The following is a 16,385-nucleotide window of genomic DNA, read 5'->3' as shown; positions in this document are numbered from 1 at the left end:
TCTTCCGTTAGCGTAGTCCTCCTGCAGGGCCAGCAGGGCCATCATGCAGCATGACGCACGGGGTCACCGCAGTATTTATATTTTTACAACAATTTGTGATTGTTAACACCTTCCCATCACAGCAACAACTAGTGGTATCCCCCACCCCGAGATACAATTTGAAATCGAAATGTAATAGGCAAACACACTTTTCTTCATGCAGGTTTTCTTATAAACAGTATTACATTTTAGACTGATGACGAGGACATTAAGGGTAACGATTGCGCGAGCTCATTTCCAGACTTTGACATTTGATGATATATGCACAGTTTTAAAGATATATATTTAGTTATGTACACTGTGTTGTGCAGTTATCTAATGCTAGGGTATTTGATGCTATCCTGTATTCCATGCATTCGGGCCATCTCCTCCTCCTACGCTCCGTAGCTGACAGTGGCCCTCATTTATCAACCTAACGTAGAAACCAGCGCAGATATGAGTGCAGAAATCATCTTACGACAGGCTTCACGTGGAATTCATGAAACGTTCGTATCCCACCAATCCGAGCGTAAGAATGGTCGTACATTGATAAATGAGGCGGCTGGAAACAATCGTCATTTAAATATCACGCCCCGATATATTCTGGGTTTTGAGGCCTCGCCCCTACAATTTACGACATGGCGAGATGTAATCCGGCTGAGAAGCGGAACTTTTCAGCGGTGGAGATTGAAACCCTGATATCTCCGGTTCATTTGCACTAACGTGTGGACTATTTGGCAGCCTGAAAACTGGTATTAAAGGCTGTAGAAAGAATGCGGAATGGAAGGAGATCACTGATGTGGTCAACAGTGTTGCCGTAGTAAATCGGACTCCAGCTGAAGTTTATTTAATTTATACATCCTTGACACATTTTCTATAGTCCTAATAGTAATATACAGGCTTCTATTGCAATCTCTTAGGCCTACATGTAGGTGTACCTATAATTAAATAAACACACGGTAGCGGAGTTTATGCAGTGTCTTTTATTTTACTCGTGTTCGTCGGAACGAGGCAACAGCTGAGGGAGAGCTACCGTGTGTTTATTTAATTATAGGTACACCTACATGTAGGCCTAATAGATTGCAATAGAAGCCTGTATATTACTATTAGGACTATAGAAAATGTGTCAAGGATTTATAAATTAAATAAACTTCAGCTGGAGCCTCATTTATCAATGTACGACCATTCTTACGCTCGGATTGGTGGGATACGAACTTTTCATGAATCCCACGTGAAGCCTGTCGTAAGAGGATTTCTGCGCTCATATCTGCGCTGGTTTCTACGTTAGGTTAATAAATGAGGGCCATTAAGAGTAGCCTAATCGGTATTCCCACATGTACTTTCTCCAGTCTGATTTCTGTTCACTACCTCACCATCTGCGTCGCCAATTCCTATTTTGTCTCCTAAATGTGCGTACGCAAGGGTCAGAGTTTGCGTGGAGGACCGGACATTCTCCCGTCAAGTTTGTTTTTTATAAATCACAACCTTTGCGTGGGAAGTGGTGTAAGCAGATTTTCAGCCCCGTTTTGTGCGTACGCCACGTTTAGAAATGAGACCCCAGGTAAGGAGGCAGGTTGGGGGGGGGGGGGGTCAAACAAACAGGGCTTTCACCCATGAGACCGGGGCTTCATGTCCTGTTTGAAAAGAAAAGAAAACAGAGAGTTTTTTTTTATTTTAATGAACAAACGGAGCTACGTCAACTTTTACGTCACGTGGTCAGCTTGAGGAAGTGATGTCACGTCTGACTTGACTCTAAACCTCCATCTTAGTAGTTTTAGTGTCTAAACCTAACCACACTGGGACCGTTTCACAACATTAACCACGTGTTTAAAACCACCACCATTACCTTCTCTGGTTTAGATATGAGGACGGAAAACTCTCCTGTGGGTCAGATTAGGGGGGGGACAAAAGTCAGAACTACTACGACCACTAGAGGGCGCTGCCACTACAAACATGAATATAGGTCAGAATGATGCTGGAACAAACCACTTCTGGGGGAGTTTTTTAGGGGAGAACAGACTCTATATGCCACGTATTCTCACCGTCATAGCAGATACATTTATAGGGTGTAGAACAAGACTCGTCATTCCATTTGTCATCCTTCATCTTCATCCACACACAGTTCTCCTGATTGTACAAATTATTCGGCTCTCCTGCAAACCATTTACTCTCGTTGTACTCCACCCCTGGCCGAGACCAGCGCCAGTCTCGCTGCAGCCCAATCCAGGCTCCGTCTGGATACTTTGCAGGGTCGCGGAGTCTCTGCATGTCTGTCTGGTTAGACACTGTGGCCAGGTCAGTGTGGTTCTTTCTGCAGTACTCCTGGGCTTCTTTCCAGGTCTTCTTCTCTCCAATGAAGTGGTAGTCATACAGGTGACCCCCAATGGAGGAACACTGACCTGATAACAGAGAAGAAACTGCAGCGATGGAGCTGAGAGCTAGACAAGCATCTGGTCATTAAAGGTGCTGTAGGTAGGATTATGAAGATCCAGACTTAGCCAAAAAATTTGAACATCAACAACTTGTCAGTCCCTCCCTCCGTTTCCGCTAAAGCCCAAAACGGTCTCCCAAGCCCCTCCCCCCACAAGGGAGAATGAATGCGTGTGCATGAGCAGTGATTGACACGCAGTTAGACACCCTCCCCCTGGCCCTGATTGGTGCATCTGAACAGGGAGCGGTGGATTTTTGCAAATCGCACTACAGGCTGTAGATTTATTTTTTTAAGTCACCTGCTTCATGTAGTTCTACTGGAACATAGGGTCAGTTTCAGCAAATATGACAGAAAGGTAGTTTTATGAGGCTTACCTACTGCACCTTTGTTTTGTTTTTAAACCTGGACTCTTTTTTCGCATGTTTTTGTGAGTAAGCGTAAGATCCTTTTTGTTTAACATGAAACAGCCCCAAAATCACCATCACTAAACCCACCAGACTTAATTTGTTAACATGGTGGCATATGCTATAATGCTAATACATGCTAACTAAAATATTTTGATGCCAACTTATGTTGGTAAAAGAAAGTCCATTTCCTATTGTTTGCATCCTGATTTGTTTTATACACTTGCTTTATTTATTTTATTTTGTTTTTTCGGAATGTGTATCTAATGTATTCAATGTATAATGTTGTTGTGCATGTACTTCATTCAGCTTTTTTATTATTATCTAGAATATTGTTTTGGAGGGTGGACAAGCATCACAATTGAACAACACTTTGTTGTGCTTTTGTTGTGTTTTCAATGGCGATGTAATAAGCCTAAGGTTTCTTGTTGTTTTTCTTTCTGAAGATGCTTCCTCCTCAATGTATGAATGGTTGTAAGAAAATAAATAATTGATCACAAAAAAAAAAAAAAACTGGTCCAGTAACAGAAACAAAATAAAAAATATGGATTTTGGTGATGGTGATTTTGGGGCTGTTTCATGTTAAACTAAAAGGATCTTTCTCTTTAACTAAAAGGTCTATCTCTGTAGGGATCCATCCCATAATGTTGTCAGACACTTAGAATAATAATCTGAGTCTGTCAGCAGCAACAACAGAACTTTTAGTGGACACTAACTGATGCTGAACATTAGTCCTGTAGGGTTACATTATAGCCACCTAAAAATAACTAAATTACCGTTTAAATCAAACCATAATATTAACTGAAGTGTGACTTGGAGTTGATGAGGAGTGAGCTGTCCAGATGATCCACTTACCCATCACAATGAACACAAACAGACTCCACTGCATCTTCACCCTGTTAGATGATAATAAACACAGTTATTTTTGGTATGAAATCAGGAATATTTTACACCATTACTCACTGACTTTTGGAAAAGATGTTGCATTTATTGACATTACAACACACACCCACACTGAGACACACACAGACAAACACACAAGTCAACAGTGTAACACCGTGATGAACTGTGACATTTGCATTCATAGGTTTCCTGTTGTTAAAGTAATAATATGGAAATTATATGAATATGTTGGCGGAGTGAGTTTAGCCTTCCGATGGGAGGGAGGGGGGGAACAAACAGAAGAACAGCCTGTCTTTATATAGTTTATAACCCAGTCCCTCAGGATGCAAATCAAAGATTTAACTGACAGTGACAACATTATGGGATGGATCCCTACAGAGATAGACCTTTTAGTTAAAGAGTAAGATCCTTTTAGTTTAACATGAAACAGCCCCGAAATCACCATCACCAAACTCCACCAGACTCCATGTAAATAATCAGGACTTTTAGCGTGTATAGAGCCAGCATATCTCCACCAGACCCTCCTGTTAGGTTAGACAGACACACACAGACACACACACAGACACACACACAAATACACACAGACACACACAGACACACACACACACACACAGACACACATAGACAGACACAAACTCAATACAGAGAACTTAACAAAAAGAGTTTGAAGGAAAACTGGAAACCTTATCATTATATGAATCAGATGTTACATGCAGTATTACGTAGAATACAATCCCTCTTCTGCAAATCCACACAAATATTGAAATGTGAAATCAAACAGCCGAGTTTATAACTTATATAACTTATATAGTTTATAACTTACATCTTTGTGAATGTCCACAGCTTCTCTCTGCTCTGATGGTTCTCCCTTTCTGTGCCGATGGAGACTGCTCTCAACACTTTATCAATCCTGTTAATGATTAAACTCTGCCCGTAATTTGAATATTCATACTCACCCGTCCGCCCAATGTAGGCTGAGTCCTTTGCAGCGGTGCAGATAAGAATCTGACCTGCTGCCCTTTGCTGCGACAATTTAGACGCTTTTCTCAACATTTTTGTCACATATTTTTCCTACATTTTTGAATGTTCTTTTTTCAATTTTTCTTTACATGCTATAAAATTGACTAAAACCCCCAAATTCAATGAAAGTAGTGAACTGATCATGTATTTACCTTGTGAAGAGCGTTGTAGGGAACCATCCACGTTATTTTGTTTTAAAATGTGTTTGAAAGAAACCCAAATTTCTGATATAGAAACTTTTTGAAAATGGGTCAAATTAGACCCCGAGGACATCAGGAGAGTTACAGAAGTCTCTTTAACTTGTGTTACAAAGATTTCAACTTGATGTTGATTTTATGTGTGATTTTTAACCACAACCTGCATAACACTGTGGATCTACAGCACAGTGCTAACACACTGCTGTCAAAACTGTGTGTGTGTGTGTGTGTGTGTGTGTGTGTGTGTGTGTGTGTGTGTGTGTGTGTGTGTGTGTGTGTGTGTGTGTGTGTGTGTGTGTGTGTGTGTGTGTGTGTGTGTGTGTTATCTCAGTGAGGATTGTTCTGAGTGTTTCTCTGTACTGAGTCTGTTCTGAGTGTGTGTGTGTGTGTGTGTGAAGAGTTGTGTTTCTGTGAATGAGTTTAGCAGAGATGTGAACTGTTGAGTTCAGCTGACTGTTGGTATCAACTGCTGCTGTGCAGACTGGAGTTTGAGTTTAGCACACGTGGCTTCAGTTGTGCAGAGAACTGTAACAGGCTTTTATTTAGCAAAAGTCAAACATCTTTGACTGTTATTATTGCATGTCTCATATAGTCTTCTCACTTACAGTTTAGTCGATATGAAGCCCTAAAAAAGTTCCGTATCCATCTTGGATTTAAGCAAATCAAGCAAAACTAAGATTACATTTTTAAAAACAGGCGATTCACAAACTCTCTGCTTCTTCTGGGGGAATTTATGAGTCTCAGCATCAGCAAATCTGCCAAGTTCTGCTTCAACTAGAACTGTTTCTTCCTACAGGTGGACTATACGGATGCATAGGGCCCCTGCAGCCTCTAGGGGGCCCTGCAGCCAATAGGGCCCCCTGCAGCCACTAGGGGGCCCTGCAGCCTCTAGGGGCCCCTGCAGACACTAGGGGGCCCTGCGGTGACTAGGGTGCCCTGCAGCCACTAGGAGACCCTGCCGACACTAGGAGGCAGTGTAGTGACTAGGGGGCCCTGCAACCACTATGGGGACCTGCAGACACTAGGGGACCCTGCAGACACTAGGGGGCCCTGCAGACACTAGGGGGCCCTGCAGTGACTAGGGGGTCACTAGCAAGTAGCCTTCTTTGTTCTAAATATTTCAAAATAATCCTGTTTGAGGGAAATCCTGAATCTGTTGCATTCATTGACGTAGAGGAGCCTCATCGTTAACTTTTTTATTATTTCAGTAGGTTTAATAAACGTCCATAACATTCAAGCCATTAGCAAATGAGTTGCTACAAAGCTAATTAAGACTATCAGCTCCACACAACTCTCTCTGGATTTCTCAGTATGACTATGATCAGAAGATATCAACAAAACCTTTAACCTTCTAACACTGTTCTGGTCAAAAAATGATTCCATTCCTTGTACCATGAATATTTTTCATCCGATTGCCTCAATACCTTATGATATCCTTCACAAAAGGCATGTGAACATATACAATTCATTGTGACAACTTTCTTTGAATTTTGAGTGATTTATTCAACTTGGTCACACTGTTTTTTGTTGACCACCATAGGAAATGAATGGGAAAGAGTATAATTTTCATCCAGGAGCTGTAGGACATCTCCATACACACATTCCTACAACTGTTCCTGTGCTTGTGTGCCCATTCTACACATGAATCATACTTACTACAAGAGAGCTTAGAGTAAATGATGGGAGCCCAGTGTTTTCTTGAACTAATGTACTTCTCCCCCAATGTGAACCACACCTGCCAAACTAAAAAATCTTTTGATTGTAAATTATAGGAATCCATCTCTTTCACATACTCCTTCTACTACTCCTCTTCACATGTCCTTCATGCATGTGAACAACTAATGTTCGCACACACATGCATGCACGCACACACAGAAACACACACACACAAACAGACACACACAATGACTACGTTTACATGCAGCCAATAACCCGTTTAAAACCGGAATATTAGCAATAACCCGGTCGCGCACGGCCATGTAAACACCGGTTTTCAAAAACCCGAATATGCTACCTGGGTTACCCCTTTTCTAACCGGAAAATGTGGTCATGTAAACGCGTATCGGCATATCCACATCAAAAGGAACATTGATTTGTGTTCTGCGCATGTTCTATTCACAAGGAATCTCGGTCTTTTGAGTAGAGGAACTTCTCATATGCGCCAGAAAACATAGTTATAATAATAATTATATATTATAATAATATATATATATATATATATATATATATATATATATATATATATATATATATATATATATATATATATATATATATGTCTATGCAGAAAACCTGCGCGCAGTATACCGGAAGTAAACAAGAAGTAGAGGTAAACATGGCGAGACCCAGCACAGCACCACACTTTTGGAGCGAGGAGGAAACCAATTTCTTTATTAGTGAGGTGAAAACGTACGTCCAGACGCTAACCGTGCGTTGCCGTTTACGTCGGGATATTGCCAATTGATTACAAATTCCATGTAGGCGTAACTCTTTCTGCTCACGCATGTAAACGGGTTATTCCGAATGTTTCAGAAACCCGAATAGTGACCTTAACCCGACCATAACCCGAAAATTGACAGCTTGTAAACGTAGTCATAGACACATACACACACACTTCACTTGTGCATGTAAACCACCAATGTTCGCACACACATGTCACATGCATTTATGTATGCACACACACAGCAACACAGACATGTTGTAGATGTCAATGTTCTAATGAGGTTCTTTTTACAATAAATGTTCTATTAAAGTACTTAAAATACTTTTAGTCATTTTTATTGGTATTTATGTTTAAATAAAGGCAGTTAAAACTGTCCGGTCAAATTTGACAGCGAACAGTAAATTAAGCGGGGCAGCAACAATCAGTGTTTGAAGGTTAAAAAAGCGGCAAAAATGTCAGAAAAGGCAACAAAAACATTGAAAATGTGACAAAAACGTTCCAAAAAAGCATCAAAAACATAAAAAAAGTAACAAAGGGTTCAGAAAAAAGCCCAATTCTGATTATTGGGGGGTTAACCTCCCCAATCCCCATAAATTACACCTATGCGTTATGGTACCTCCAATTAATAAGAAAATTAATCTAATTGGCAGTTTCTTAGGCCTGGCTCGCATCCAGCCCCGACAAAACGTAGCAAACCAGCGGTGTGTTGAACACCCTGTTGGCGCAGTTCCTTTTAATTACCATAAGTTTATAGACACGTCTCTGCTGATTGGCTATCACCTGGAACACAGCCAATAAAACGAGAGAAAGCAATAACTCAATGCTGTTTCACACCGTTCAGAGGAAACATGTCGGTCAACCTGTGTGTGTGTGTGTGTGTGTGTGTGTGTGTGTGTGTGTGTGTGTGTGTGTCTGTGTGTGTGTGTAAACCATAGCAACATGGTTACACCGTTTAGAGACTGACGGGCTCCAGTGTTTCCCTGTCTGTCTGTGGTGAGTTCACTTGTCTGTAAAAACAGCAGGACATTTGCCTACTGTGTGTTAAAGTTAAAGTTGAACAGGTGAAGATCTCGTTGTCTAGCTGCCTGTAGGAGCCACATACTGTATGTTGTTTATGGTCTCATTTATTGATTATTATATTGTAGGTAGTGGGACGTGTTTATCGCGGTTTGAGCGGAAATGATAACATATTTGTTTGCTTCACCTGTTCACCTGTTGGGTTTTTGGGGCTTTGACTGAGAGGGGGGGGGCCTGGGAGAAAACCCTCTGTTGTGCGCCGCACTAACACACTTATTTAGTCTCACAAAGTAACTTTGTATTTGGTAACTGCAGCTCTAATTGTATTTTACATGTGGAGGAATACATCATTGCAGTACAATCTGGGGCGCGTCGCAGTGTATTTATGCATCTCTCACCGTGCAGATCCACCTCGCCGTGCGACATTTCTGTCGCGCCACGCTCCACTTTTCCCAAAATAACATGGATGCATGACTAAACTTTGACATAAACCAGTCTGTGATTCACTCAACATCCTCTGATCTTAACTATTTGTCAAAATAATTGATAATTCCTGCTTTTTAACTCAAAAATTAGGTATATTGTCATATAAATTAGGATAATTGACCATGAATTTAAAAATAAAACCTTGAAACAGGAGCCAAAAACGTTTTAAAAAGTGTAAAAAGCATAAAAAAGCACAAAACATTCAAATTCACTTTTGACCTGGATCGACAACAAGTTCATGGTCGACAACACAAGTGTTAAAAAATAGCCTTTTGCTCGGCAGTAACCGGTCATAAAGTAACTTGTGTGTTTGGATTAATTTGGCCATGCAGTTACTGCAAAACTCTCCTTGATCCTGGCTTTTCTGGGAGGAGGAAATAACCAAAGTAACAACAGGGGAACTATCTGGTTTTATTTTAAAGTTAAATTAAATTAACGTGTTAAACATTTGAGAATGGAATTACATGTTGGTGTTAAGAAGGAGATGGAAAGGATTGGATTGATGATTGATTTAGACTCAGAGTTTGTTATACCTTCTACCTGATTTGTTGATTAGCTGCTCAGTTAATAATGACCAATTAATAACGTCCAACACAGACCCAGTTTCATGATGTGATAACAGGATTTTGGGTTAGAGAAAAAAGAGGACCACTCTGTGGTTTAACAGTTTATTTAGACTCAGAGAAAACTATTCTTTGGTTACATTAATCTCAAGAAAAAATGTGATAATCAGAAACAGATTTTACAAAATATAACCATCAGATATTCACCAGAACTTGACACTTTAAGAGGAAGAAAAAATAACAACTTCAGAAAATAACAAATCGTAATCTTTCATGTTACAGGATTACATCTTCAGTTTAATATCTGCTGTCACATCTCTCCCCCTGAGGTTTGTTTACTACATTTCCCAGAATGCCATTCAATAATCCCAGAGGACACACAGTATGTCAACATCACACCACTGCAAACAAAGTGAGTAAATGAATAAAACACTTCCTTAACTTATGTAAAAGTATTAATCCCACACTGTTAAAATGTAAAGTAAAAGATCTACATTACAACATTCTTCCAGACTTTTTTACTTGAAATATTACGACTTTTTTACTGGAATAATACAACTTTTTCCCCCAAAATATTCCGACTTTTTTTCGTGAAATATTCCGACTTTTTTATTTGAAATATTACAACTTTTTTCCCCGAAATATTACGACGTTTTTGTTGAAATATCATTACTTTTTCCCCAAAATATTAGGACTTTTTTCTCCAAAATATTACGATTTCTTTCTTGAAATATTACGACTTTTTTAGTTGAAATATTATGAATTTGTTACTTGAAATATTACAAATTTGTTACTTGAAATATTAAGACTTTTTTCTTGAAATATTGCGAATTTATTTCTTGAAATATGACTTTTTCAAAAAATATGTTTTTTTTCCCCGAAATATTATGACTTTTTTACTTGAAATATTACGAATTTGTTAATTGAAATATTAAGACTTTTTTCTTGAAGATTAGAAAAATTGATTAAGTTCATAGAGTAAAACACATCCTTGACTTGAGTCAAAGTATTAATCCCACACTGATAAAATGTAAAGTACAGCATCTATATTAAAACTTTCTTCTTAAAATATTACAACTTTTTTCTTGAAATATTAACTTTGAGATCTAAGTAAAGTACCTCATCTCAACAACTATTATTATTGAAGTACAGTACTTGAGTAAATGTACTTAGTTACATTTTGGTGGTTTGTTCTTGGAACAGATGAAATTAAACTCGTAGGCATCGTCGATCATTTTGACCCAAGTCCCCTCTCGGTCCATGGCTCCAGACATGTTGCAGTCGTCCCCAGGCTGGCCGGGGCCCCAGTTCTTGTAGAGGACCGGCTCGTCACTGACCCAGAACCAGAAGTCCAGAGTGCAGGTGTAGCGCAGTCCCAGCCACACGTGGGGAGTGGAGGCCATCTTGGCTCTCTCCTGGACCCAGAGCTGATCGTCCTGGTTGGTGATGGAGACAAGGTCGCCATAGTGATCTCTGCAGTAGTTTAACGCGTTCTCCCAGGTCATGCTCTTCTCGATCAGGATCACTGAATCTGTCAAAGAAAAAGGGGAGTCAACCAGAGACGGAGTCAGTAGGGGGCGGAGTCAACCAGGGATGAAGCCAATCAGTGACTGAGCCAATTAGTGCCGGAGCCAATTAGTGTCTGAGTCAATAAGTGGCGGAGACCCAAATGCTCCGCCCGTGGAGACAAACACAGGACAGTTTAAATAACAGCTGTAACATTAGATTAAATATTTTGTGATGAAACAATATTACACCAGAGGGTTTGATTTATCATCATTATCGGCACGACAGGGATGCGGTTAGTATATTTAGAGAAAAGTTAGCATGTGGAACTAAATGGATTACTTAGATCATCTATTTTGTAATGATTCTACTATCTTCTTTATCTTCTTTTTAACTTTAAAAAGGAGCTTGTTACAGCCTTTTAAAATACAGTAAAGTTGGCCTAAAAGATTCTTGGCTTTTGAGAAAACATTCAGGGCTGCAATTGAAAATCTCAGCAGAAAACTGCACTTTAAAATGTATCTGTCGTTCTATTTTTAGTGCTGCCTTTTATATTCAATTCAACATCCAATTTGTTCAACAAAAACAAGTTGGAAATGATTTCCTTTCAATTGTTTTAAATCTAACAAGCAGTTTGTTGTATTTTAGAAGAACTGAGAACACTTTATCTGTTTATTTATTGTGAGTTATATCATTATCAAGATATTCAACAACGATGAACCTCATACTATAATTCTTATAATAAACTAATAAATGAAGTAAATCATTAAACAGATGTAGATATACAGTACCATTAGATAGACCTTCTACTAAACTCACTGTTGTAGCAGAAGAAGGGTTTTCTTTCACCACAGTTATCAGAGCTCCACTTTCCATTTGATGTAGTCATAGCACATGTCTTCTTAGGTTCATCTTTATCCCAGGATCTGAAAGAGAAACTGCTCCCATCTGACCAACTCCAGCAGTCTCTGAACAGGCCAATCCAGAAATTTTCTGCATGATTCGGGTGCTGTTGCTCGAATTCGTCCAGCTGTTTGACTCCACTGATCAGGTCAGTGCAGTGTTCTCTGCAGTAGCTCTGAGCCTCTAGCCAGGTAATCTTATCATCACTGATATAAAATGTTTTGCCGGATTTCTTGTTTTCTATGAAACACACAGACAAACTTTTTGGTTTCAATTTAGTCTCATAAAATCCTACATTATTCTTATTTTAAAACAATATTGTGATATCAATTCAGAGACTTTCCTCCCCTGATAAACTCCCCAATAAGTGGTTTGTTCCAGCATCATTCTAACCTATATTTATGTTTGTAGTGGCGGTGCGATCTAGTGGAAGTAGTAGTTCTGACGGCAGCAAAGCAGGAAGTAAGGTGAGGAAGTACAAGAGCACCAAATGTCTTGGTTAGTTGGCAGGTTGGGGGTGGAGGTCAAACAAACATGACCATTTTTACAGCCAAACTGGCGCGCGCCAATGTGACGTAAATTTCGGTGGCGATCCAGGATTTTAAGTGCACAAGGTCGTGCACATCTCTAATTCTTTCAGCAGCACAGGTCAGATTAGAGGGGAGGGGGAAACAAAAGTCAGAACTACTACGGCCACTAGAGGGCGCCGCAACTACAAACATAATTAAAGCTGCGAGCAGCGATGGACGGGCCCTCGCGCCTCCTTGGCACTCAGACACCACAAATCATCAACAATGAAAAGAGAACTCCCTGCTGAGTTCAACGATACCTCACACAAGACTCTACGCCATACAGTTCATTATCTGTGAAAAGGGGCATGGCCAAAATATAGGGGGCGGGTCAAACCATCACCAATTAAAAAGGAACTTTCTTGCTGAGTTCAATGATACCTCACACAAGACTCTACCTTAAATGGGTCACCATGTATGAAAGGGGGCGTGGCTTAAGCGTAGGGGGCGGGTGAAACCATCACCAATGAAGTCTCTGCTGAGTTCAATGATACCTCACACAAGGGTCTACCTTAATCGGTTCAAATGTTATGAAAGGGGGCGTGGCCTGAGTAACTGGGCGTGGTTAAAGTATAGCGGGTGGCTCAGTATCACACGTAGACCACACATTATAAGTTTCATGTAAATCGGATGATGTTTGTCATATAAGGTGCATTTCATGTTGCCAGCGGGGGGGCGCTGTGGCCAAAAGTCAGTTTTGGCCTGTAGGTGTCCTCAGGCCTGGACCCTTGTCCATCGGGAGAAATTTCGGGCAGATACGACAACGTACACTCAAGTTACAACAACTTCTTTGTTCATCGCTAAACACTCAAAATGGCCGCCACGCCACGCCCACACCGTCTGACGAAAAGTTTTTCTTATAACAACTTTTCATCTTTAACGTCTTAAGATGGCACAGACCGAGTTTGAAGTTGATCGGATGAAATCTCTAGGAGGAGTTCGTTAAAGTACGACATTTGGAAATTGCCAAAATCGCACTAATTTCGAACATTGAAATCAAAATGGCGGACTTCCTGTTGGGTTTAGGGTATGGCTCTAATGAAGTTTTTTGTACATCTTGACATGTTACATATGTGTACCAAGTTTCGTGAGTCTACGTTAAACGCACTGCAGGGGCTCAATTTTCTTAACTTTCTAGGGGGCGCTAGCGAGCCATTTTTGTGCGCCTATTCACGAAACCCTTAAAATACGTAAATTTTTAACCAGACTTGATGCGACCGCCAAATTTGATGAGTTTTTGAATATGTTAAGCCCCTCAAAAAGCCAATTCATTTGACGGGAAAAAGAATAGAAAGAAAGAAAGAAAGAATAATTCCTTCAGTTTCAATAGGGGCTTCGCCGCTGTTGGTGCTCTGGCCCTAAATATAGGTCAGAATGATGCTGGAACAAACCACTTCTAAGGGAGTTTTTCAGGGGAGAACAGACTCTGTGAGCCACATGTTCTCACCGTCATAGCAGATAAATTTATTTTTTGTAGAACAAGAGTCGTCATCCCATGTGCCACCACGCAGCCTCACACAGATCTCATGATGGTCTTTATCAACACAGCCTTTAATATCTGGCTGTTGTCCAAACCAGTCACTCTCAGTCTCGTTGAACTCCACCCCTGACAGAGACCAGCGCCACACGGTGTTTGGTGTGTTGTTTTGCAGCCCAATCCAGGCTCCGCCTTCATGCTGTTCATGCATGAGTCTCTTCATGTCTGTCTGGTTAGACACTGTGGCCAGGTCAGTGTGGTTCTTTCTGCAATACTCCTGGGCTTCTTTCCAGGTCTTCTTCTCTCCAATGAAGTGGTAGTCATACAGGTGACCCCCAATGGAGGAACACTGAAAAGAAACTGCAGCGATGGAGCTGAGAGCTAGACAAGCATCTGTTCATTAAAAGGTAACTTTGGTTTGTTTTAAAGCTTGGGCTCTATTTTCCCATGTTTTTGGGAAAGAGTAAGATCCTTTTTGTTTAACATGAAATAGCCCCAAAATCACCATCACCAAACCCAGCAGACTTAATTTGTTAACATGCTAGCATATGCTATCAAAATGTTGGTCCAGTAACTCCTTATAAAAGATCATTCATCTGCCAAATTTTGTTTGCTAAACCCACCAGACTCCATGTAAATAATAAGTAACTTAAACATCGTAAAACACACTTCATTCAAAGTGGAAAGAAACAAAATAAAACCAAATCAAAAGCTGTCTTGGTTCATCTTTCCACTGTTCCAACAATCACCACTCTGGTTTGGTTGAAATAAACCCTTAAAGATCCCATGACATGGTGCTCTTTGGATGCTTTTATACAGACCTTAGTGGTCCCCTAATACTGTATCTGAAGTCTCTTTTATATAGACTTTAGTGGTCCCCTAATACTGTATCTGAAGTCTCTTTTATATAGACTTTAGTGGTCCCCTAATACTGTATCTGAAGTCTCTTTCCCCAAATTCAGCCTTGGTGCAGAATTACAGCCACTAGAGCCAGTCCCACAATGAGCTTTCCTTAGGATGTGCCATTTCTGTGTCTGTAGCTATTGAGGAGGAGAGGGGGGGGCAAGGTGGAGTGGGGGGGTGTGGTCTTGACCAACTGCCACTTTGCTCATTTGAAAGCCATGACGTCTCTCTCTCTCTACCATGGGTGGGCCAAATTCTCTGGGAGGGCAAAGCAGAGAAAGGGGAGGTAACCTTGCTCCTTATGACCTCATAAGGAGAAGATTCCTGATTGGTCCATCTGATCTTTCATTTTCTCAAAGGCAGAGCAGGATACCCAGGGCTCGGTTTACACCTATCACCATTTTTAGTCACTGGGGGACCATAGGCAGGCTGGGGGGGAACTCATATTAATGTTAAAAAACCTCATATGTTCATGCTATGGGACCTTTGATTCACCCATTTACATGTGAAGATATGCTGGCTCTATACACGCTAAAAGTCCTGATTATTTACATGGAGTCTGGTGGAGATATGCTGGCTCTATACACGCTAAAAGTCCTGATTATTTACATGGAGTCTGGTGGAGATATGCTGGCTCTATACACGCTAAAAGTCCTGATTATTTACATGGAGTCTGGTGGAGATATGCTGGCTCTATACACGCTAAAAGTCCTGATTATTTACATGGAGTCTGGTGGAGATATGCTGGCTCTATACACGCTAAAAGTCCTGATTATTTACATGGAGTCTGGTGGAGATATGCTGGCTCTATACACGCTAAAAGTCCTGATTATTTACATGGAGTCTGGTGGAGATATGCTGGCTCTATACACGCTAAAAGTCCTGATTATTTACATGGAGTCTGGTGGAAATATGCCGGCTCTATACACGCTAAAATTAGTGATTATTTACATGGAGTCTGGTGGAGTTTGGTGATTTCTGGGCTGTTTCGTGTTAAACTCAAAGGATCTTACTCTTTAACTAAAAGGTCTATCTCTGTTAGGGATGCACCAAACTAAATATTTTGGGGTTCGGTCAAATATCGAATCCACTGGTCAGTTCTGCCGAATCCTAAACCGAATACCGAATCCTCCTCCCATGCTCAGTCCATTAACACAGTAAACTCATTAATGAAGTAAACAACATCCACAGCTGTGTATTTTTCATTTTATTTTTATTTTAACTGTAAAAAAAAGAATAGGCAACAGTATGCCAGGAAAGTGGGAACAATTATTTTGACAATTACCATAGGCCAATGTATACCCTATCTCAAGATCCAATCAATATAAAGATATTACCTTTTTAGATTTATAATCCCTTGAAGTAGGCTACCCCCAAGTACAATGCAACAATGCAAAGAAGTGTTTTTTTTCTTCTTTAAATCAGAGTATGTTTGGTGACTACGGTGAAGGGCAAAGCTGGTAATGGTCGTCTGCTTAACACCAGTTTTTAGCAGGGACTGTCCTTCCGTTGCCGTACCTGAAGCTGCTGCATTCTGGCTGCTGT

General features: G+C 40.5%; 1 protein-coding gene across 1 annotated transcript in view; it reads right to left on the bottom strand.

Moving 5' to 3' along the window:
* LOC114561007 (macrophage mannose receptor 1) overlaps positions 1 to 16,385 on the bottom strand; it is a 31,561-nt gene that overhangs the window by 14,598 nt on the left and 578 nt on the right. Inside the window, exons 2-3 of the mRNA XM_028586638.1 lie at positions 13,908 to 14,297; positions 11,808 to 12,131 (exon numbers count right to left, since the gene is read on the bottom strand). Of these exons, the coding sequence (XP_028442439.1) occupies positions 11,808 to 12,131; positions 13,908 to 14,297 (714 nt within the window). The remainder of the gene's footprint in view (positions 1 to 11,807; positions 12,132 to 13,907; positions 14,298 to 16,385) is intronic.

This window comes from Perca flavescens, chromosome 9 (genome assembly GCF_004354835.1).
Source record: "Perca flavescens isolate YP-PL-M2 chromosome 9, PFLA_1.0, whole genome shotgun sequence".
Taxonomy (NCBI): domain Eukaryota; kingdom Metazoa; phylum Chordata; class Actinopteri; order Perciformes; family Percidae; genus Perca; species Perca flavescens.
The sequence above is the reverse complement of the archived record's forward strand: the minus strand, read 5'-3'. Positions and strand labels throughout refer to the sequence as shown.